Source organism: Trichosurus vulpecula, chromosome 1 (genome assembly GCF_011100635.1).
Source record: "Trichosurus vulpecula isolate mTriVul1 chromosome 1, mTriVul1.pri, whole genome shotgun sequence".
Taxonomy (NCBI): Eukaryota; Metazoa; Chordata; class Mammalia; order Diprotodontia; family Phalangeridae; genus Trichosurus; species Trichosurus vulpecula.
In genome coordinates, this window is record NC_050573.1 from 358,540,388 (window position 1) to 358,565,188 (window position 24,801).

General features: G+C 41.0%; 1 protein-coding gene across 1 annotated transcript in view; it reads right to left on the minus strand.

The window, feature by feature from the left end:
• The window catches only part of SLC6A19 (solute carrier family 6 member 19), a 47,210-nt gene that overhangs the window by 4,786 nt on the left and 17,623 nt on the right, over nt 1–24,801 (minus strand). The window contains exons 3-10 of the mRNA XM_036750458.1: nt 19,388–19,525; nt 17,083–17,264; nt 14,123–14,233; nt 12,005–12,117; nt 6,857–6,985; nt 5,972–6,128; nt 2,328–2,532; nt 182–341 (exon numbers count right to left, since the gene is read on the minus strand). Coding sequence (XP_036606353.1) covers nt 182–341; nt 2,328–2,532; nt 5,972–6,128; nt 6,857–6,985; nt 12,005–12,117; nt 14,123–14,233; nt 17,083–17,264; nt 19,388–19,525 — 1,195 coding nt within the window. The remainder of the gene's footprint in view (nt 1–181; nt 342–2,327; nt 2,533–5,971; nt 6,129–6,856; nt 6,986–12,004; nt 12,118–14,122; nt 14,234–17,082; nt 17,265–19,387; nt 19,526–24,801) is intronic.

Below are 24,801 nucleotides of genomic sequence, written 5' to 3' on the forward strand. Positions count from 1 at the left end.
TTTCTTTTAAGTTCCACTGCGCTCTCTTAAACCAGATGAAATTGTGATTCTGGCATTACCCACCAGGGAGCAGGCTGACCACGTTTCCGATTTCATTCTCTCGCTCTAATTCTCTTACCTTTTTTTTTTTAAATTTGCCTCTTTTAAACGTGTCCCTCAGAAGCCCACTTTTACTTCCTACCTGTCTACTCCGTAAACGTAAACGACTGCAAACATCTCACAAAAGGCGATGATGAGCAGCGGGATGGATCCAGCATAATTATCTAGCAGAGAGAGCCAGTATTGTCCGGAGTTCAGAGCGAAAACATAGGCAATGAGGTACGTCCCCAAACAGATGAGACCTGCCACGTGAACAAAGGACAGGCCAACAGGTTATCTTTGATAAGTAAAATAGAATGAAATTCCAGGTCAGTCACATAGCAAGCTTCAGATAACCTGGGGGTTTAAGATGGTAGGATTCCCAGCCATGAAGCTACTGATTTTGTTTTTAAACCACTTGTTTTACCTGAAATGACCCTTGCTCCGTTTTCCATCTGAGGAGAACCTTATAAATTAGGTTTGTTGGAAAGAACATTTTGTGAGCCAGCCTTAAGGCTTGATGGCAATGAATCTGGGACTGGGGATGTTTGCTCCTTTGCGAATGGATTTAAGACAGAATAACTCCTCCCAAATAAAACCAAGTGTAAGCATTGGCAACATTCATGCAGAACTACTTCATCCCCAAGCAGGCCCACCTTAGAATAGTACAATGTGATCAAAGAGGATCATGGATGTGAAATACTTTGTAGACCTTAATGTGATTCATGTGTCAACTATTACTATGATTGTCCAAAATTGTGATTTCATTGGACCAGGGAACTCCTTCTACCAATGCATGGCAGCCCAGATTCTACAATTTATACTCTTACAAGGTTGCCTGGGATATGAGAGATTAAGTGATTTCCCTAGGGTCACACAGCCTGTATGTGTAAGAGCTGGGATTTGAACTCAGCTCTTCTAAATGACTGAGGCCAATTCTCTATCTTCCACCATGCAACTCACAGGCCTTCTCACTGTGAAGCTTCTCTCAGGGCCTAGGTCCTTTTCACCCTGGAATAGCCATCTGTCATGCAAGCCCCTTCTCCCATTGTGAGTTCTATACAGGGGGCAGTGAGGTTCCATTTTGAGGGTGGGCTCAAGCTGGCCATGCTGCATTCCACTCGCCAGCTCCCATCTGTCTCTTTGGGCTTCCCAGCATGGTCTGGAATGGGTACCTTCTCCTCCCCTCCCCTTTTTCAGCTCCCTTTTAGGAGTTGTCTTTCCCCATTAGAATGTAAACTCCTTGAGGGCGGGGGCTGCCTTTCTTTTTGCCTCTCTTTGTATCCTCAGGGCTTAGTACAGTGCCAGGTAAATAGTAAGTTCTTAATAAATGCTTGTTGACTAGATTACTATTGTTAATAATAAACTTTCATTTATATGGCTGTCTGTGTGAAAATAGAGGCTTTGAATTGTCATTCAGATTTTATTGAAAAGGAATCCTACAGTGAATCCTTGGACCCAATATAGAAACCTTTGGGGATGCATGCAGATAGTAAGCTTTTGGTTTTATCTGTTTGGTAAGTGCAGTTTTTCCTGAGGGCAGCCTGGTGGTACAGTGGATAGAGTTTCTGGCCTGGAGTCAGGAAGACTCATTTTCTTGAATTCAAATCTGATCTCAGACACTTACTAGCTGTGTGACCTTGGGCAAGTCGCTTAACTCTGTTTACCTCAGTTTCCTCATCTGTAAAATGAGTTGGAGAAGGAAATGACAAACTAGTATTTTTTTCCAAGAAAACCCTAAAAGGAGTCACAAATAGTCAGACATGACTGAAAAATGACTCAACATCAACAACTGTCATAGGTTGGGTGTTTTTTTTTTTAATTTTGTTTTGTTTTCAAGACAGGAACACTTTAACAAGAGAAGAAACCCATTCATTCTAATGCGATCATTGTATATAACAGGGCATAGATGAGAGAGCTGGTCTTGGGGCTAAGAAGACCCGGGTTCAAGTCCTGCCTCTGACACATACTGATTGCGTGACACTGGTCAAGGCCCTTGACCTCCCAGGGCTCTAAGCAGCGCTCTAGGACTATTAGTTGCAGAGAAGGTGCTGATCTGAATTGGTAGAAGGAATTTCTTTACCTGGGAGTTGCCTGTACCAGTGACATCCCAGGTCCAGTCCTTTTTCCCTGGTATATAACAGTGAGCTGGTTCATTATAAATATTAGGCTTATCCCACCGACAGGAAAATTATAAAGGATTCCACTAGGGATGACTCTGGTAATAGACATTTAGAGAAGGTACATACCTGTTAGAAGTTCTTTAGGCCATTTTTCAGGGATGACCTTGAGGTCCAACAGGGGAACAACTACACCCTCCATATTTCCAAACATAGATGATAAGCCCAAACAGAATAGCATTATGAAGAAGAGGACAGACCATAGAGGTGAAAGCGGCATTTTGGTGATGGCTTCAGTGAAGACAATGAAGGCTAAACCAGTTCCCTCTACTCCCTGTAGGACACAAAGATTCATATAGTAAGGAATAGTCCATTTTATTAAGCATATGTCAATCATACGATGATTTGTGTCTCCTGAAACACTTTTCTCCCCTCTCTAAGCTCTAGTCCTCCAAATCCTCAACTCCCTGAAATCAAATCTTTGCTATAGATATTCTAGAATTAAATGGATCTAGAATCAAACACAAGTTTATATGTTTCTATATTTTTCCTTTGTGTGGTTTCAATATGACAAGGAGCAGAGTAAAGTTTTGGTAAAATACAATTAATTCAATCCATGCCTGGGACTGGGGATGCTCATTCACAAACAGACTCCAGAAAAGCTATCCTTAACTCATGGCACTCTATGGATCAGCTTCTACTCAAAACCATAGCTCTTGGGGCCTCATCCATGTTCTTACCTTTATTAGTCTGCCAGAAGACAGATTTAGGTAACAAACAAAAACAATTTAATTAAACAATGTAGCAAGTCAAACTACAAGAAAAGATCCCCCTAAGACTGTAACATGGGGTACATCATCCCACAGTATGCCTTAGCACTGGTAAAGAAGGGCACACATACAAGAACATGTGCAGCTTGGGAACATACAAAGAGGGAACATGGAAGAGAGATAACACCATAGAGAACAGGTATGAAAATTCACATGCCAGAAACTTGTATGAAACATGTATGAAAATTCACATGCCAGAAACTTGTGTTTTCTGATCTCCCTCTACAAGAAAAGGACAAACTAGGCAACTTAGGACCCAGGTTTTTTTTTTCAGTTTTTAATTTTTTCAATTAATTCTTTCTGAGTCTCAGCGTGAACATAATTAATCAGATAATGGTTGCCTCTCCATCATGCATGGTTTATTCATTTCCTTTGCATTGTTATGGCATTCGTCTAGAATGCTTTCCATTCCGAGATCTAGGATCATTGAGTTGGAAGGAATCTTGGAAATATTTTGGAATAACCTCCTCCTTCAGTGGAGGAAGAAACTGAAGCCCTGAGACAACTTGCCTCCGGCTGAACAGGTAATAAGTGGCAAAGCTGGAATTCAGTAACAGGCCTTCCGATTTTGAGTCCTACACTCTTCCTACCATGCCACACTGTGGCTTTAATAAATCATTCCCTATGCCTTCTGTTTACTGATTGTAGTCTGCCTCCAAATCAAAGTCAACTGCGAGTCATGTCATCATTTCCCTGATGCCATGGTCCTCTTTGAAAAAGAAGGACAAACACAAGCCTCCATACTACTCCCCATCCCCCAACCCATTTACCAAAATTATGTGATTCAAGTTAGCAAAAATTTTTATTAGCCCTACTACTACAAGTATTAAAAACTGGAGTAGAAGTGAAATGATTTGAAAGGCACAAGCTAATATTTAAACGAGATTAAATCTTTGTTAGCAGAACATGAATCATCAAAATGTACCAACCGAATGACAATATTATGTAGCTCCCAGTCAACGCATATTTAGAGCAGTTACCTCTATATGCTCATATTATATAAATAGACATGATACAGAGATAATCCCTGACATTTTGTACTGACAGATAAGTGGTAATTGGTGAACCGTTTAACAGTCTTTCATGAACTGCTCTCTTCTTGCCCTTGGATCAACTCTTAACTCTTGTTATTCTGGTGATTGGAAGGAAGGTTTGGGTTGAGCCTGGGCTCTGAATAGAAGTCAGGGACCCCCAGAAATGACCTTATGGAACTTACCAGGAATGATCGCAGGGAGCTGAGCCGCTCACATGCACAAAATCTGTCATTTTAAGACAACATCTTTTTTAACAGGCTCATGATAATGTTGTAGTAAGCCCTAATGTCACAGCAATGAGCCTGTCAGTCACCAAACATTTATCAGGTAGGTACTATGTGCCAGGCACTGTGCTAAGTTCTCAGGATACAAAGAAAGGCAAAAATCAGTCTTTGCCCTCAAGGGGTTCCCATTGTAATCTATGATACAAAACTCAGAAGTCACAGATAACTCTGGGAGCTGGAAGGAACCATAAAGATCACACAGGCCAGTTCTCTGACTGTACAGATAAAAAACAAATTTGATGCCTTGTCCCAAAGTCACATCATTAGCGGCAGAGGTGGGACTGCAACCAAGGCTTCCTGAAGCTTGACACCTACTTAAGTTGTTCTCTATCAAAAGGCTCTTTTTCTTTTTTTGGAAGTAATCAAGGTTAAGTGACTTGTCTAGGGTCAAACAGCTGGTGAGTATCTGAGGCTGGATTTGGACTCGGGTCCTCCTGACTACAGGGCTGGTGCTATAGTCACTGCCCCAAGAAGACTCCTTTTGAAACATGTTGAGAAGAGCTCCAGGGAGGAAAGGATCAGCAATCCGAGTTGCATGTTGTTTTTCCTATTCTGAATTTTCACTTTGCTATCTTCTCAGTTCCCTAGGAAATGTGGGTGAAATTAGGCAGACAGAGAAATGGAAACTCAGGCTGGGGAGACACAGGGAACGGTTGTGTTTTCTGTTCTCTTGTGACCAGCCTTCCCTCTATACTGTGTAAAAGATGTATTGCCAAGTTGGTAAGTCATTTGGGAAGCCATACATCTGATTGGCAGATAGGTGGCACCATAGCGTATAGAGCACTAAACCTGGAGTCAGGAAGATCTGAGTTCAAATAGAACCTCAGACACTTACTACCTGTATGACCCTGGGTAAGTCACTTAACCTGTTTACCTCAGTTTCCTCCTCTGTAAGATGAGGATGATAATAATACCTACTTTACAGAGTTGTGAAGATTGAATGAGATAATAAATATGAAATGCTAATCACAGTGCCTGGCACACAGTAAATTTTATATAAATGTTAGCTGTTGTTGTTATTACTAATTATAAAAAAAATTGATAAACATAAAAATATTAGTTATACTAATACAATAAAAATATATATTACTAATTATACTAATTAATTACTAATTATAAAAAATCATTGGATCATAGCCTCAAAGCCAAAAGGAGTCTTAAAGTTTATATAACCCACCCCACTCAATTTATAGATGAGAAAACTGGGAATTTAAGCGATTTGCTTAGGTCACACAGTAGTCAGTGGCAGAACAAAGGTTGAAGCCAAATCCTCTGATTTCAAACACAATGTTTTTTCCATTATCTCACAGGCCTCCCTTAAAGGAAAGGGTAGAGAGCTGACAGTCCTACATCCAGATCCACCTCTGCGCTCTTCCTATCTCTAGCTAACTCTCTAAATGTCCTCTTCAAGGGCTCCCGAAGGGTTGGCTGTTTGTTCTTAGTAGACCTCTGTATTTCAGGTTCGAGGCCTCAATCTTTCCTTCCAAGGGATGGAAGTACAGAGTCAGAAGAGGGAGAAGCTGGTGTGCATGAGGATCCCAAGACCCAGGTCCCTAACCCTGCTTGGTAAACACGGTGGAGTGTGCAAAGCAGGAGGCCGAATGCAAACTGGAATGTTCACTTACTTCTGATAGAAAAGAATTCATGTCACACGTCGCAAAAGTCAACTGTGCAAATGCAGCGGGGTTGGTTGCATTACACCAAGCTTTCATTTCTTCAAAGTTGTCCTGTGTGACATTACCTTCAGGCAAATCAAATCCATTGGTCAAGGTCAGGATGTTTCTGCAAAGAGGGATACAAACCAGGGGAAGTTAACAAGCACAATGGTCCCAGGTAATATCAGAGCCTTTAATGAAGTCCAACTGCAGACACACAAAGCAGCTATAAAAAAAAAAAAAGCTTGAATTGCTAAGTCCTCAAAAGTACACTTGTATCAATATAATTACATGTGTTTACTAGGATATATAATATACTAGATATATAAATATACTTACTAGTATACTAAGTATATTTACTTAGTATATAGCATCCTAGTATCTTGTTCAGTCTTTTTCAGTCCTGTCTGACTCTCTGTGTCCCCATTTGAGGTTGTCTTGAGCTCATTTTTACAGATGAGGAAACTGAGGCAAACAGGGTTAAGCGACTTGCCCAGGGCCGTACATCTAGTTAAGTGTCTGAGTCTGGATTTGAACTCAGGAAGATGAGTCTTCCCGACTCCAGGTCGGGCCCTCTATGCACTATGGCACCACTTAGCTGCCACGCAGTATCGTAGTCTAGGATCCTTGATCCTTGAACCCTCTAGAGGGTTATCTTACAAATCATAGAGGCCTCTGAGGGTAAACTGAGGCCCAGGGTCACAGGGGTAAGTGTCTCAGGTTCGATTTAAGCCCAAGTCTTCCTGGTTTCAAGTCTCACTCCCCATCCACTAAAGAGCGTACTGCAAGGGCCTCTATCACTACATATAACTTAATACGTAGTCCTTCAAATGCTAGAAACTTTGAGACACCTACTGACTGAAGCAGTTGTCATATCTCTCTGTGGCCCGAAATCCAATGATGGAATACACCACGGTCGCGGCATAAACAGACGTGAAGCCGTTGATCACAGAAACAATCACAGAATCCATCTCACAGTTGTTGCTATGGATCAAGAAACAAATATCAGTACAGATGCAACCTCTGGCTAAAAAGCTTGCGAGTTTGTTTACATGGTAATGACTCATGTTTGCCTAGTGATTTAACAACAGCACTTACACGGACACTGCCCCATCTCTAACATGTCCAGGAATCCCAGTTCCGGTACTTATTAGCACATACCTGTGTGACCTTAAGCAAGCTGCTCAGACTCTCTGGGCTTCTATTTCATCACCTTTAAAATGAGGGGGTTATATTAGATGATTTCTAGGATCTCTTCTACCCTCATCCTGGCATAAACATTATTAATTATAGATGAAGAAATCAAAGCTCAGATACCGAGTGATGTAGCCAAGGTCACACAAGTAGAAAATGGCATGGACAAGACTTAAGTTTTTACGGTCTCAATCTGGGTGGGGCTCTTTCTACAACACTGCACACTCTGCTCTCTGTCCTGGGACCTCTGGGTCAGCTTAAAACTAATGCAACTTTGAGAACGCCTGGTCCCACCCTCCTCTCCTACTGGCAGTGCAAGCTTCTGGAAGCTCTTTCTGGGTGCTGCTCTATTGATTAGCCTGTCCAGAGCTGGAAATCATCATCTTGCCATTGGTTCACTGAAAGCCTTTCCCACATCCATTATCACCTTCCCTATCCCTGGCTTACATTTGGCCCTTGGACTTGGACCTGCCATGGATGCTCCACTGAAGTCTGCAGCTTAGGTTTGTCACATCCCCTGGGACTTTCTTGTCGTTTTTCTAAAATGCTCCTAACTTCCCTGTGTAGAGATTTTGCTTCAAGAATACTTGGAGGGAGCAGGGACAACTGGTAGAAGGGCCTGGGGCTGGGGTGTATTAGAGCCAGCTCTCCAGAAAACCTGTGAAAGTCAATTGTTAAATATTCAGTGTGAGCATTTACACCTCAGAAATTGGCAAAACCTACAAATGAGGGCTTGATTTATTATTTTGTTGATTGTCTAGACACAAGAAGTGTCTTGCGGTACAGCTTTTTTCCTAGAGAGCCGGTTGTTAAACATTTACTAGCACCTCGATGGAAGGGCTACTGAAGGGGCCAGGCAAGCAGGGGCAGAATGGCAAGGAACTGGGGGCAAAGCAGCACCATTCTGTTTGGCGGTGCCTCCCTGAACGAGACCAAGTTGGCATCATTAATAAGTCCAGTTGAAGTATCATAATCTTGGGGCTTAGTGATTGGCCGTCTTCTATTTAGGGAACTCAACCTCATTGGAAAAGCTCGTGCTAGAAAGGTAGAATGAAGGGCAGTTGTGATGAGCTAAGTGTGTATGACGAGTCATGGAGATAAACATGTTATAGCTCCCCAAGACCCCTTTATCACCTAATGGAAAGAATCCAAAAGTCTTCTGATCTGTTCAGGAACACAGAATGGCTACATTTCGGTACTGGGAAGATGGGACAGGGAATGTCTGACTTGGAGGAGACATCTGATACATCATTCACATCATGTTCCCAGTTATTAGAATTATTAAAGACCTTGTTGTTGTTTGCCAGTTTTCAGTAGTGTCTGACTCTCTATGACCCCATTTGGGGTTTTCTTGGCAAAGATACTGGAGTGGTTTGCCATTTCCTGACCTAGCTCATTTTTCGGATGAGGAAACTGAGGCAAACGGATCTAAGTGACTTGCCCAGGGTCACACAGCTAGACTTTAAAGAAGATCTAATTAACTCCCTTCTCTTTGCAGATGAGAAGGTCAAAGAACATTGAGCCTACATGGTTTTAAATACAGGACCCACATGGCTCCAAGAAGAGAGTGAGGCTGGTGAATTTGCACAGCACTCCCTCACTTAAACCCAATTCACTTGAAAGTCATGACATCATCTTCCTGCTGTCACGGTCCTCTTTGAGAAGAAGGACAAACAACAACAGTCACATGGTCTCAGTGGCAGAGAAATGGGTAAATGTATCGTATCCTGAATCCTAGTCAAGTGCTCTTCTCACCATACTGAGACAGCCACCCCAGAGAAAAAGGCTGGAAAGAATCACAGACCAGTAGAAATGAGTAGACAAACCACCCCTTAAGTAAATGCTTTTTTCTCTCTGACTGAGCGTTTGGTTGTGAGCTCTGAGAACATCTGAAGGCTTATGGATTGCAATGAAGAGCTCTTGTGTCTGGCCCATCCTAAGCACAAAATCATAGATTTACAATTGTAAGGGATTGTAAGGGGATCTCTCCCAATCCCCTCATTTTACAGATAAAGAAACTGAGGCCCAGATAGGGTAAGTAACTTTAATATGATATTCAGAAGCTTGCACCTCATGTGTTTTAACATTTGTTAAATTCATAATAAAAAAGAAAAATTAAAAAAAAAGCTTCTGCAAGTTTAAATCTGTCCTATTTATTCAGAATAAAGGCAACTTGCATTAGACCCGGGAGACACACATTCAATTTTAGTTACTGGTGGGTTTCCAATACGCCTGCAGCATTCCCAGCCCCTAATTAAGGATCTGAATTAGAAGGTTGTCACTGGGGAGTCATTTAAAGGTCACCTAGAACAGACCTGTTATTTTACAAATGGGGAAATGGAAGCCCAGGGAGAGGAAGTAGTTTATTTAAGGTTCCACAATAAGTTAATAGCAGAGCTAAGACAAAAACCCAGGTATCCAGAGTGTCAGTCCAGTACCTTCCTAAGCTACAAAGCTATCTCCAGCCCAGTCTGTGTGGGTGGATCAGGAATTTGGAGCTAGAAGGAACCTTAGGGATCTTGTTAAGCAACCTTCTTGTTTTAATCCTAGGGGGTCCTTTCTCTTGTTCTCCTGCCCTTTCTCTGACTCCAGGTGGGGCACTGCATAGAGTTCTGGGCCTAGAGTCATGAAGATCTGTGTTCAAATGTCACCTCAGAAACTTACTACCTGGGTGACCCTGAGCAAGTCGCTTAATCCCGTTTGCCTCAGTTTCCTCATCTGTAAAATGGGGATATTGTGAGGATCAAATGAAATGATCATTGTAAAGCCCTTACACAGTGCCCGGCACATAGAGAACACCACACAAATGTTAACTATTAACCTTATCATTAGTTCCATGGCCTTGGACAAGTCATTTAACTTCTGTTTGTTGCCTCATCCTCCTCACCGATAAAACAAGGATAATAGTAATGTCTACCTCCCAAGGGTGTTGTGAGGCTAAAACGAGGTAATAATGGTAAAGCACTTAGCACAGTGCCTGGCACATAGCAAGCGATATATAAATGTTATCTATTATTAATATCTTTTTATGATTATTAGTTCAGTAGCCACCAAGAGTTTCTAATCTAGTTAGGGATACGACACATATGAAAAGTTGTATAACAATAGAAGACGAAGGTAGATATCACAAGGCAACACGTGACTCATTGCTGAATGAATGGTTCGGGCAATTAGGAGCTTAGATTTCAGTAGGAAGAGAGACCATTGAGACCAGTGAAGTCTGAGAAAGCTTCTTTGAGCAATAATTATAATATGAATGAATGAATGAATGACTAACAATTATATAGCGCTTTATGGTTTGCAAAGTGCTTAACATGTATTATCTCCCTTGATCCACATGAAGAGGAGAAAACAGGCCTGAGGATAAGGTAGGATTTGGATGGGTGGAGAAGAGTAGGGAGGCCGCCTGGGGAAGGAGAAACGACAGAGGCATAGAGACAGGGAGTAAACAGATCACTCTGGCTGGAGTTGAAAGTTCTTTCGATGGAGTCCAAAGGGAGATGGCTAGAAAAGTTTCCTTCATGGATCATCTCAGGTGCCATCTCTTCTGTGGGCCATCACTGGATTTTCCCAGTTGACCATGCTCTCTGTCTCCTTCCTCAAACATTCTTTGTTGGAACACTCCTTTGTCCTCATTCTTTCTTCCCTTTAATCACACTTGTATACACCCTGGCCATGTTCCTTTTGCCAACTCCTCACTTCGTGCTACCACCACCCAAGAAAACAAGGATGCTTCGTTTTTTGTCTTTGGATCACCCAACAACTACCACAACGTCTTGCACGTAGTAGGCACTTAATAAATGTTTTCAAACCAAATTAAGGGAATACTGGGATAAGATTAGGGAGGAACATGAATTCCAGCTTATGGAGGGGAAAGCCATTAAAGGTTTTTTGTGGATATATAGGACGTGATCAAAGCGTGTTTTAGGAAGATTAACTTGGCAGCTATGAACAAAACCATTTATGGGGGTGGAGAATAGAGGTATAAAGGCCAGAGTAGAGGCCACTACAATCGTTTGGGTTTGAGATAGTGGGAGTCTGACCTAGATCAATAGCAGTAGGAAAAAGCACAGATATGACAAACATGGGGAAGAAAGGCTAGGCAATGGTTTTCCACTGATTAGGTTTTATGGGAGAGGGAGATGGAGGTTAGATGTTGAGAATAAAGCATTGATGTCTATTTACTAAAGCAGATCCCCTGAAGACCTCTACTAGGCAATTTTTTCTTCATTTTGCATATGCTAATATCAAGATATCAAAATTGCATTATTCTACATCCTTAGAAGTAATAAACTTCATTTCTTTCTAAATATTGTATAGTTTAGATTACAAGGGTAGGGAACCTGCAGCCTTGAGGCCACATGTGGCTTTCTAGGTCCTCAAGGGCAGTCCTTTGACTGAATCCAAATTCATTCCATCAAAGGGCCACACTTGAGGATCTAGAAGGCCACATGTGGCTTTGAGGACACAGGTTCTCTACCCCTGGCAGAAGAATCTCCCCCAGTTCACTCAACTAGTAGGGTTTTTACTAAACTAATAATTTATGAAACAGTCATACTTTTTAAAGGGCTTTCATAAGCATTCTTTCTTTCATTCTTACTAATAAACACATGGGATTTCATATGCATTCCTACTTTTCATCTTACTAATAAACACCTTGAGGTAGGTTGGTATAATTGTAATTATCTCTGTTTTTCAGAGAGAGAAACCGAGGCTGAGAGTATTTAACTAATTTGTCCAAGGCTTCTTTCCAGCTGACCTCCCAGAGCTGGAACCAAATATCACTTTTCTTTTGTGTCAGACACGTACTGCACAGAATTGTAACTGGAGAAGGAAATGAGGCCTCCAAAGGCCAGAGAGAATGAGTAGAACACCTGGGCGCCAGCATCCATCCAGGTTTCTGGATTAGCCAGTTCTGTGACCTGTGGAGTCAAATAAAAAAGAATTAATCCTGTCCTGGGTTCCCAAAGTGTGCTGTACCACCCATGGCGGGGGGTGGTGGTGGTAGTAGCCTTGGATGCAATTGGCAGGGGGCACTGAAAAAAAACAAGGGGGCAGTGGAAGCATAAGGAAAGAAGAGAACATAAGAAAATTTTGAAAAAACGTTTGTACATATTTCATCTTTTGTGTAAGAGTTAAAATTGTAGTGATGACATTATTTTCCAAATAAATACACAAAATGCAAGTTATAACTGATCAGTGATCAAGTCCACTAACAGGTCTTAACAAGCAAGTGTTGGCAGGCCAATGTATTTTGCTATGTCAGGAAGTCCAGTATGCACTGGCAGGAATATGTGCATGTAATGACTTGTTTATAATATGATACTACATGGGTACATGATGCAATATTGCATCATCAAAATTTCAATGCAGGGAAAACCTCACAAATTTACAATAAATCACTTAATTTAAGATGCATCATTTTTGAAAAAATATTTTATATTTTTTGAAATGATGCCATTAAAAAAAGTTAAAGGGTTAAAGAAAATATATTTCCAAGGGGGCATCGAGTAATTTTTTTCTTTTTGAAAAGGGGGCAGTAGGCCAAATAAATTTGGGAACTTTGCTATAACTCAGTAACTTAAAGTTCCCATCCTCCATCTCTCCCTTTTCTGCCTCAAAGGGAAGCCTAGTCTTCTAATAAGGTAAGAGAAATGGAAGCAGGGGATGTCAATGGATTTCATGGAATTTAAACTTATTGGTTCTTTCCCAAGTGTTGGGGTCCCATTTCCTTTTATTGATAATGCTTGCTCAGCAAATAAGCAAGCAGTGCATGTGATTGGGAGGGAGTAGGAAGCACACAGTTCACAATGTGAACAAAGTCGGTACCACTGATTTACAAAGCTGAATGTTTTGATAAGCCTGAAGATATTCTGTAAAATTCTTGAAAAGTCCCGGAGCTTCTGTGAAGAAGCTAAACTAACTCTTCTGCACTAGTAATAGCTTTTGTTTCACTCCTCAGAGAGTAAAAGTCAAACTCTCATCTAACTTTGCACATTTTCCTCTTTAAATGAGGAAGACAAAGTGCTATTTAAAATGGGAATAGGGGGAAATTTGAGTGACTCTGGGGAAGTTTTTATAAAATTTAAAAGGGACACTTTATAAATTGGATGGATGATCTATTAATTGCCTTTAGGAGATGAGTAATATTTAGGTGTCATGAGGGTAAGGCTCCTTACTAGAGCACATCCCATTTGCTCTCGTAGATTGTTTTTTCCTCAGTGAAAGGAGCATCCTTTATCATTGAAATCACAGATCTTTTGAAAGTACTGCATAATAGTAGTAGCCCTTATAAAACACCTTGGAGAATGAAGATTGCAATTATGATTATGTGCATTCTCATTTGGCTTTTGAAACAACCCAGAGTTGAGTGGCATAAGCATTTAGGCCTCCATTTTCTTTAAATAGGAGGAAAATGAGGGTCAGAAAAATAAACCAACTTGCCTCAGGTCATAATAAGTAGCTGACCCAGAACCTGAATTCTTGTGTTCGCTATTGCATGACGCATCCATGTCAAAATAATGTGTGTCTAAAAATCCTTTCAATTACTGAAGAATAAGGTATATTAGAAAGAATTTGACTTTAAAAACCCAAGATACCATCTCATAATCCACTGTAAGTACCCCAGGATTTACCATCAGGAGGTGGTAGTTTGATCAAAATCCTTAAATTCTCAAAAAAGAAATAAATAGAAGCCCCCAAAGGTCCCACTACGACTGCCCACATCCCTCAATGTGCGTATGAGGTGGTAAATTGGGGACAGAAGACAAGACCTACTAATCAGCTACAATTTAGATATAGAGTCTTAGTCTTACTATGGATTTCATTTGAATCAGAAAATAAAGCCTGGGTCCAGGATTGAACATATTCAACTCTATTTCTTAGCCCCCCTGCCAGCTGTGTTCTAGAGCAGACAAAAGTGCTTACATTGGGTGTGAAGAGGAAGACAATTCCATTGGTGGCCCCCTTCAGCGTCAAGCCACGGATAAGGAAGATGGTCAAGACAATATAAGGAAGAGTTGATGTGATGTACACAGCCTGAAAGGGAAGTAACATCATATAAAATAGAACCCAAATACTTTATCACAAGGAGCTCCTTTCCAGCTCTGAAATACACGACTCTTTGATTCTAGATTGAAAATAATTTCTCTAATAAGAATAAAAGTACAGTTGCCAAGTTTTGCCAATTTTATCTCTGAAATACCTCTTGTATCATCCCTTTCCCTCTCTCTGCTCACATACCCACCACTTTAGTTCAGATCCTTATCGCCTCTCCCCTGGACCACTGCAAAGAGCCTCTTCATTGGCCTCCTCGCTTTAATTCTCTCCCTTCTCCAATCTGTTTCCCTTCAGCTGCCAGATTAATGTACCTAAAGCAAGGTCCGATCAGGTCACTATCCCATTCAAAAAGCTCCAGTGGCCCCCTATTAGCTTTAGGATAAAATATAAGCTCCTCAGTTATTTAAATCCCTTCACAGACTGCTTCTAGATAGATAATATCGTGGAAACAATGAACCTGAACTTGAACAGACTTCGAGTGGTAGTGGAGGATAGATGGGCCTGGCATGCTCCAGTCCATGGGGTCACGAAGGGTCAGACATGACTGAATGACTGACTGAACAACAACTTTTTCCAAGTTATTGTGATTAATGTCCTTCACACGCTCTTCAGTTTAGCCAGACTGTCCTGCTTAGGGTTCCTGCATAGGACATTCCATTTCCTGGCTCCACCCCTTTGCATAGGCTGAGCCCTCCCTTCCTCCTCACCTCTGTCTTAAAGGATCCCTGGGTGCCATCAAAGCTCAGCTCAAGTGCCATATTCTTGCCTGAAGCCTAACCCCAAACCCACAGTTCTTAGCACTGTCCCCCTTTACTCTGTATTTATTTGGCATATTGTTTGTATTTATGGGTACATGTTGTTTCCTCCCCATAGAACATAAGCTTGATATCCCCAGTGTCTAGCATTGTGCCTGGCACATAGTAGGCACTTGATAAATACTCAATATGTGAACAAATAAAGGAATGAATACATAAACTTGGAGTGTTCTTAGTGGCAGTTGTTTTTGCTTGTTTTTATTAAAGGTGTCATTTCTCAGCAGGATTCACCAGAATGGAATGAATTCTTTCTACCCTTATTCTAAGTAGCAAAGCAAATATAAGTTAGATGACCAGATGTCCGGATTGGCCAGGGGGATACAAATTTTTTTTATGTCCTTCTCTGAGTGAACACATGTCCTGGAAAAAACTGGCAGCTTGCAAAGTCAGTTAAATTACTGACAAATAGTATAATCCTGTGAAGTATTTTGTAAATTACCACAGATAAATGAAAAGGTCTAGTTATATAAAAAAGTCATGTAAACACAGCATGTACAGTCTTGTAGAAGGACTTGGATTAGGGAATCATTTCTATGCAGGGAAGGGAACAAGTGTTTATTAAACACCTACTACGTGTCAGGCATTGTGCTAAGCACTTTACGAAAATTATCTCATTTGATCCTAATAACACTGTGAGGTGCTATTAATATCTCCATTTTAGAAATAAGGAAATTGAGGTAAACAGGTAAACTGAGGTTAAGTGACTTGCCCAGGGTCACAGAGCTAGTAAGTGTCTGAGGCTGGATTTGAATTCAGATCTTCTTGACTCTGGGCCCAGAGCTCTATCCACCGCACATACCCTAGCCCTATTAACTCGTCTTTACTATAGACCAGGACTCTACATGGATGCTTTTTCTTGAGGCTGGGTAGGAAGTAAATAGAATACTAGACTTGTAGTCAGGATGATCTTAATGCAAATCCTGCCTCCCCATCCCCTAACTGACTGTGTGATTCTGGGCAAGTCACAGTATTTCTCAGGTTCGGTTTCTTTATCTATAAAATGAGGATGATAATGACACTGACATCATAGGGTTGTCCTAAGGGTCAAATGAGATAATAGAATGTAAAATATTTTGGAAAACTTAAAGTATTTTGTAAACATTAGTCAGAATGGTAGTAATGGTAGTAGTAACAGTAGCAGTAGTAGTAGTAGTAGTACTTGTTTTCAGGTTAACCAGGATTCTGTGTCGAGGGAGTGTGGAATCGTGGGTAGGGCACTGGCCTAAGTGTCAGGAAGACTTGAATACGGATACCACATCAGACACTGACTAGGTGTGTGAACATGAGCAAGTCACTTATGCTCTCTGTGCCTCAGTTTCTCCATCTATAAAATGAGTGTATTGGACTCATTGTCCTCTTACAGTCAGCAGGGCAGCACAGTGGATAGAGTGCTAGACTTAGTGTCAGGAAGGCCTCAATTCCAATCCTCCTCAGTCGCTGACTACCTTGGACAAGTCACCTAACCTGTTTGCCTCAGTTTTCTATTATTGGTCCTACTTCCTGGAGTTATTGTGAGAATAAAATGGATGACATTTGTCAAATACTTTACCAACCTTAAAGCACTATATGAATGCTAGTTACCATCATCATCATCATCATCGTCATCATCGTCATCGTCATCATCATCGTCGTCGTCATCGTCATCATCATCATTGTCACCGTCATCATCGTCATAATCATCATCGGCATAATCATCGTCGTCGTCGTCATAATCGTCATCGTCGTCATCGTCATCAGCGTCATCATCGGCGTCGTCGTCATCGTCGTCGTCATCGTCGTCGTCATCGTCGTCGTCGTCATCACCGTCGTCATCGTCATCATTGTCATCGTCATTACCATCATCATCATCACCACCACCACCTACGGTTCCTTTCAGCTCCCCACCTATCATCCCATGGTCTTCCCCAAGCCCGGAGGCCGAAGTTTCAAAAGGAGCCATACCTACCCCTTCCATCTGTTCCTTCCCCTCCTCCTAACCCCCGCCATCACAGCAATGACTTTAAACCTAAATACCTTTCCAGTTGTTTCAATACCCCTGATGATGCACACATAAAGGACACTCCAAGCACAGGTCAAACACAGCAGGATCCACCACTGAATATGTCCCGAGTCATTAATGGAGGTAGAAATATTTAAAGTTTCTCGATACCAAAAATAATCCACCGAAGAACTCTTGGCACATTCCTCTACATAACCTGAAATGGGAACAAAACAGTGTTTAGTAAATTTTCTGATTTTGGCCCTGCAGTGAGTGAATTAATTGGAAGTTAATGATAATTTTGTAGCTTTTCTATTTGGAAGAAGCTGCTGGCCCATCATCTAAGACTTGGAAGGGCTCCTGGGAACTGGCTTCCTGGAGGACTCTTTCACAAGAAAAAAGAGATCTAGGGGCAGCTAGGTGGCACAGTGGATAGAGTACTAGCCCTGGAATCAGGTGGACCCAAGTTTAAATCTGGCCTCAGATACTTACTAGCTGTGTGACCCTGGGCAAGTCACTTAACTCCTATTGCCTCCCCACCCCACAAAAAAAGAAGAAAGAGGCCTAACAACAAAATGAGATGCAGAGCAATAGAAAACCCCATTGATCCAGTTTTTTCACCCTCTTTCCACTGCTTTTCAGACCCTTCAATCAAGACGGGAGGAAGCAAACCACTTTAGACTGAAGAAAAAGGCTATAAGTCAATTTATGTACACTGAAGCCTTGCTATGAGATGACTTTTTAATAGTTAGGGGTGAAGTCCCTTTAAATAGGGCACAAGACAAGGCTATCTCGTGCTGAATTCTGTACTGAGTTGGCTTTTGGGGAGTGAAGCCTAGGGGCATGATCATGAAGGATAATTTCAAATACCATTTAGAAGAGCCAAAGTTCTCAAGAGAGTGCTTGCAAACTTCCTGATGAACAGGGCTTCAGTGAGAAGCGTTGAATCCGCAGGTACTACTCTGATGTAGATAGAAATAAAGAGATAACTGCTTTATATTTAGGGAGGGGGGGGATGCTTCCTCACTAGGAAATTCTAGGGGTCAGGGACTGGCTCAGTTAATTTACTTTGTGCGGGATCTAACACCACATCAAGTGCAGATTACTTCAAATAGCTATTTTTGAGCATCGTATTTAGCACAACCATAAACCTCTCATATTTGCTCATACATTAGGATTGGCCAGTTCAATAATCCAATCATCTATTACGTGCCTACCATGTGTCAGATACTGCCAGGTGTAGGGGATACAAAGATGGAAAACAGTCTCTCCCCAGGGAGCTCACAATCTCTTCCTCTTAGCCTAAGTAACACATATTTCTATAGCACTTTTTAGGCTCGCAAAGTACTTTCATTACAGTAATCCTGTAAAGAAGGTAGTGTAAGTATTATCATGCTCATCCTATAGATTAACAAACTGAGATCCAATGAGATTAAGCCACTGACTCAAAGTTATACAGCCAGTAAGTGGCAGAACTGAGCCAAAACTAGCACACTTAACTACACTAGTACCCATTTGCCCCATAAAAATATTTCATTTCTAGGGGCAGCTAGGTGGCCCTGAGGACCTGTGTTCAAATCCAGCCTCAGACACTTGACACACTTACTAGCTGTGTGACCTTGGGCAAGTCACTTAACCCCAACTGCCCTGCCTTCCTCCCTGAAAAAAAAAATCTCATTTCTAGCTGTGATTCCATCTGGAAATTTATGGAGGGTGTAGTGGAAATGGCACTTGGTCTAGAATCAGGGTTCCTAAGTTTAAATTCTTATACTGCTACCTCTGTGATCTTAAGCAACTCCCTTCATTCTCTGGGCCTCTCTCATCTATAAAATCAGGGGGTTGGATTAGATGACCTTTAAGATCCCAGTTAGCCCTAAAACTATGATCCTATGACCTTAGCCTTTTTCCTCTTTCAAATGCAATTTTTTTTTAAAGAAAACACACACAGAAACAGAAGAACTATGTCATTTCATGTTGATACTAGGTGTACCCTATTTTAAGCAAATATTAAATTCCAAAATATACACTCATGAAATTGAAAAATTAAGAGTAATAATAATAATGACAATGCATTTACTTTAAGTTTACAAAATAGTTTGCATGCATTATCTAATTCTTCATACAAAATGGAAAATATTTCATTAAAAGAGACTCAGCAGAAGATTCCTTTAAATAACAGACTCCTATTTTACATCCCTCTGCTATATGCATTTAAGATACACATTTGGTTTCTACACCGGTTTTCCCATTTTACAGTTCCATTCATTAAAGCGACACACAGTTACATTCATCATTGGAAACGAAGTCACGATGGTTCATACGGAAGGCCCTGGCTATTACCTGTTCTGTTTTGGTTGAGTGGGCAAGTGCTCCAAGGCAAAGGATCTTGGAAAGAGTTGAAGAAATACCACATGACCCAGGCAATGATGGTGTTGTAGTACAAGCCTACCATAAAGGAGACAAACATGGAGGCGATGCCTAGAGGGAAAGAAGAAGGGTTATGATGATTTACAAGGAAATGTATCCACTTCAATTCAAATAAGCAAACAGTTATTAGATACTGGCTATTTGTAAAGGCACTGTGCCAGGCAAATGAAGTTTATTTACTTAAACCAAGCACATGATCTCCGTTGGATAGACACAGCAATGATAAGGTGATATTTGACCTCTGAGACACTATAGGGGAAAAGGTACATAATATACAGGGTGTCCCAAAAGTCATAGTGCAGTTTTAAGCCATTAAAGCCTAAAATTGCACTAAGATTTTTGGGATACCCTGTATATTTCAGATATTTAATAGCTTTTTAAAACATATATGTATATACATACATATATATACACACATATATATATGTGTATATATATGTATATACATACATATATATACACACATATATATATGTGTGTGTGTATATATAGATATATATAAACTTGTGTCATTGCCTCTTGTTTTCCCATATCCTTTCCTCTCCTCTCTCTCAGAGAACTATCCTTTATTACAAGGAATTTTTCTAAAGAAAGAAAAATCAGTAAAATCAGTCATTGCTATTGAGTCAATAAACATTTTTAAGAGCTTACTATGTGACAGGCACTATGCTAAGCACTGGGGATACGAAGAAAGGCAAAAGACAATCCCTCCCTCAAGGAAGTCACAGTATAATGGGGAGAGAACAAGAAGGATTTTCTCATATCTCTTTTTTGGGGTCAAGCTTGTTGTATGACAATTTACAATAGGAGTACAAGTCAACTTCTTCTATCGTAGGAAGGATAAGCAAAGCCGATTTCCCTAAAACACCAAGAGGGTGGACCTTCACTGCAAAGTGAGGAGACAAAAAAAAACCTACTATTCAGACTAACTAGGAGATGGGGGAAGGAGGGAGTATCAAAGGCATGAATTATAGACTAAAAAGGACCACTTTCATCATGTTGTATTATGCACAATAGTTCTAATTAGGCTAAAAAAGTATTGCATACTTATAGTTCTTAGGAATCAGCTTTAAAGAATTCATAATTATAATTAAAACATCCGTATTTATGTATAAATGCGTGCTGCTAATAGGATCTTCTTCTCCCGAAGCCTCTAGGCATGAAAAATGGAATTATTTTTAATGCTTTCTTTTCCCCTGCTCCCATAGTCTATTTGTCCTTAAATGCTACTAACTCTTCCTTTTAATGTTTCTCACATCCATCCGTTCTTTCACATTCTCTTTGCTCTAACTCTAGTTCAGACTCTCATAACCTCCTACTGACTCACATGAGAGTCTCCTGACTGGTATTCTTAATCCACTCCAATTTACCCAGCATATCGCTGCCAGATTGGTCTTCCTAAAGGGTTGCTCTCATCATGTCATTACCCTGTTCAAATGCTTTCAATTACTCCCCATCACCTTTGGGATCAAGAATAAAGTACCTTGGGGCAGCTAGGTGGTGCAGTGAATAGAGCATTGGCCCTGGAGTCAGGAGGGCCCGAATTCAAATCTGGCCTCAGACATGTGACACACTTACTAGCTGTGTGACCTTGGGCAAGTCACTTAACCCCAATTGCCTTACCTTCCCCCCTCCAAAAAAGAATAAAGAACCTCTCCTGCTTCATCTTTTTACCTGGCTCCTCTACAATAATTTATCATTTACTTATTGTCCCGCAAACATACCTTCCCCATCCTAACACATATTCTTTTCTTAGAGCTAGTCCACTCACCTGGAATGCCCCTCCTCCCTGTTCTGCTAAGTTTCCCCTTACCGCCCTTCCCCACAAGGATCTCTCCTTCCTCTGAATTCCTGTAGCTTTTCTTGAACTATTCCACTGGTGTCAAACCCAAAGAGAGACAGGGTCAGTAAACCGTAGAGAAGGATCCCTGCAGGATGCGTGTTGACTCAGAAAACCACACATTAACATTATCTATGTTCTACTGTGTTTTTATTTCTTTTGTTAAATATTTCTCAGTAACACTTTAATCCAGTTTGGGCTGCATTGGGGAGTGTTGGGGTCCAGGCCATGTGCTTGACACCTCTGGTTTAGACCATCCTTTTGGTACCTATCATACATTCTCTAACACGGTTATTTATCTTTTCATATAAGAATGTCATAGGAAAAAAGTTCTTGTAAATGTTCTGAAAAAGATAAAGCACTTTACAATTGATACTACTATTCTTATTAGTTCTTACAATGCACTAACTATAGTGGTGAAACTGAGCTTGTGAAACTATGGCAACTTCAATTCAATTCAGATATCTATGAAGCGCCAAGTATGAGGAAAGCGCTGTACTTGTTGTTGGGAATATGAAGATCAAAACAAAATCTTCCCTGTCTTCAAGAAGCTTCCATTCTTTAGACTCTAGGATTACTACCTCAATTCAACAAATCCAGAAGAGAATTCATCATCTTCTCCCTAGACCTGTCTGTCCTCTTAACTTTCCTATTCCTAGTGATGACATCTATCATTGCCATCATCATCTTCATCACCACCACCACCACCATCATAATCATCATCATCACCACCACCACCACCACCACCACCACCACCACTACCATCATAATCATCATCATCATCATCGTCATCATCATCACCACCACCACCACCATCATCACCACCACCACCACCATCATCACCACCATCATCACCACCACCACCACCACCACCACCACTACCATCATAATCATCATCATCATCATCATCACCACCACCACCACCACCATCATAATCATCATCATCATCATCATCACCATCATCTCAGTTCCTCGGGCTCAAAACTTTGAAGCCATCTCTGATTCTTCTCTTTCCCCACCCTCTAACCCCAATACCTATCAAATCTCTTGCTGAGTCTTATTGAATGTATCTACACAATCTATTTCACTTTCCTTGCCTTGTTACCATTCACCTTATCATCATCTTAATTAATACTTATATTACTTCTAAACTGGGCTATTACTACAGCCTCTCGATTGGATGCCCTGCCACCAGTTTCTCCCTTCTCCAATCTGTTCTTCAGTCAGTTGGCAAAATGACCATGTCATTCAAAAATCTTCAGTGGCTCCCTATTGCCTCTAAGATAGACTGAACTTCTGAACCAACCAATCAGCCAAAAAGCATTTATAAGTGGTGCGGTAGATAGAGCACTGGGCCTAGAGTCAAGAAGGCTCCTCTTTGTGAATTCAAATTTGGTCTCAGATACTTACTAGCTGTGTGACCCTGGGCAAGTCACTTAACCCTGCTTGCCTCAATTTCCTCATCTGTAAAATGAGCTGGAGAAGGAAATGGCAAACCTCTCCAGTATCTCAAGAAAATCCCAAATGGGGTCATGAAGAGTAGGACATGACTGAAAAAAAAAGTCTCAGTGATATCAATGGCCTTAGTGCTAAACTCTGGGGTTACAGAGAAAGGCAAAAACAGCTCCTGCTGCTTTCACTGAATTTACAATCTATTGAAGGAGAAAACATCAGCTCCTGCTGCTTTCACTGAATTTACAGTCTATTGAAGGAGAAAACATATAATTAAGAACACACATGATCCATACTGAGTATGTGAAAACTAACTTTAGAAGGGGAGGTACTAGCATCCTACAGAAGTTGTCATTTGGTTTGATCCTTGAAGGAAGCTAAGGATTGTAAAAGGTGGAGGTAAAGAAGAAGAACTGCTTAGGAATGGGGGATAACCAATACAAGGAAATGGAGAGAGGAGATGTAGTGCCACGTGTGAGAAAGAGACAGAAGACCAATGATGCAAATATGTTTTGGAAACAGAATTTAAGCCTGCAGTTCTCATGATTCCATGCGCAGAATTCATTCCATTCCACCAAACTGCCTTTCTAATGCTTCGTCTGGGAATCATCTGCACAGCAATCCTGGCTGAATTCATAGGAGGTGATGAGATCACCAAGCAAGACAGTATAGAGGTAACGGAAACAAGGGCCCAAGACAGAGCCTTAGTCTGCATCCACAATCAATGGGCATTACATAGATGATTATCCAGCAAAGAAGGATGAGATGGAGCAGTCAGGAGGAGAACCATCAGAAAACTGGGTCATGAAAACCCAGAATGGAGATAAAATCTAGGAAAAGATCAATAGTGGCAAATGCTACAGAGAGGTTGAGAAGGAGGATAATTGGTAAAAAAGAAAAAAAGCCATTAGGAAATTAAGGAATTGCTGGTAACTTTGGAAAGAACAGTTTCAATTGAATGAGGATGTCAGAAAGCAGACTGAAGAAAGTTTAGAAGAGAGAAGAGAAGGAAATGGAGATATTTAGTATAGACAACGTTTTCAAGGAGTTTAGCAGAGAAAGAAGAGAGATCTATTGGATGAGATATAAAGCAGGGATTGTAGGATCAAGTGAGGGTTTTTTACAGACGGAGGAGATATGACCATATTTTAAGCATCAGAGAAAGGCCCAGTAGATAGCAAGAGACAGAAGATTAGAAAGAGAGTGAGGATGATGCGGGGGGGGGGTGGGGGATGGAATCTACTAAAAAAGATAGGTGATGGAATCAAGGGTGCATACTGAGGGGGTCTTGGCAAGGAGGAGAGTCACCACTTCATCAGAGGCTGAAGCAAAGGAGAGAGTAGAAGATGACGTCAAAAGGATAAAAATCACAGAGTAGAAGAGCCTGGCATTTGGGGATATCCAGGATCTAGCTCCACAGAACCTGTCTTGCCTTTCCCCATGAGATTTCCCTTCAAGAATTTTACATTCCATTCAAACTAGTCTATAAGCTTGTCCCCAGACTTAACATCCTCAGTCCTCTGTACATTGATACAGGCCACCCTTAGGTCACTTCCTCCTCACCTATGACTTTTTGAATCCTTCTCTTCCCTCAATCAGCCTCCTTCTGGGTGAAGCCTTTCCCCACCCTCCATACCCTCAGGGTAAAAGTAATCTCATTTTCAAATCAGACATTGTCTGACTTTCTACTTCCTCCTTATCACAATCTACTTTGGGCCATCCTCTATCTGAGCACATGTAATATCTCCTATTCCTCCCTTCTATCCCTCCTCCCAAATCCTCACCAGTAGTATAAGCATCCTGGGGGAGCTGGGTATTATGTTCTCAGCATTAAGCACAGTGCTGTGAATTCTGAAGATTCTTAGTAAATGTTGAATCTTAAATCAGAGTTTAGGCCATCCTGCCGCTGAGACACAGGGCCTATGTATGAGAAGCAAATGCCTCTAGCTGGAGCAAGGAAACACTGCTTTTCCTTCAAGTTATTAATCAAAAAATTACCTCTGCAATAGATGGGCACATCTATCATTTTTTTTTC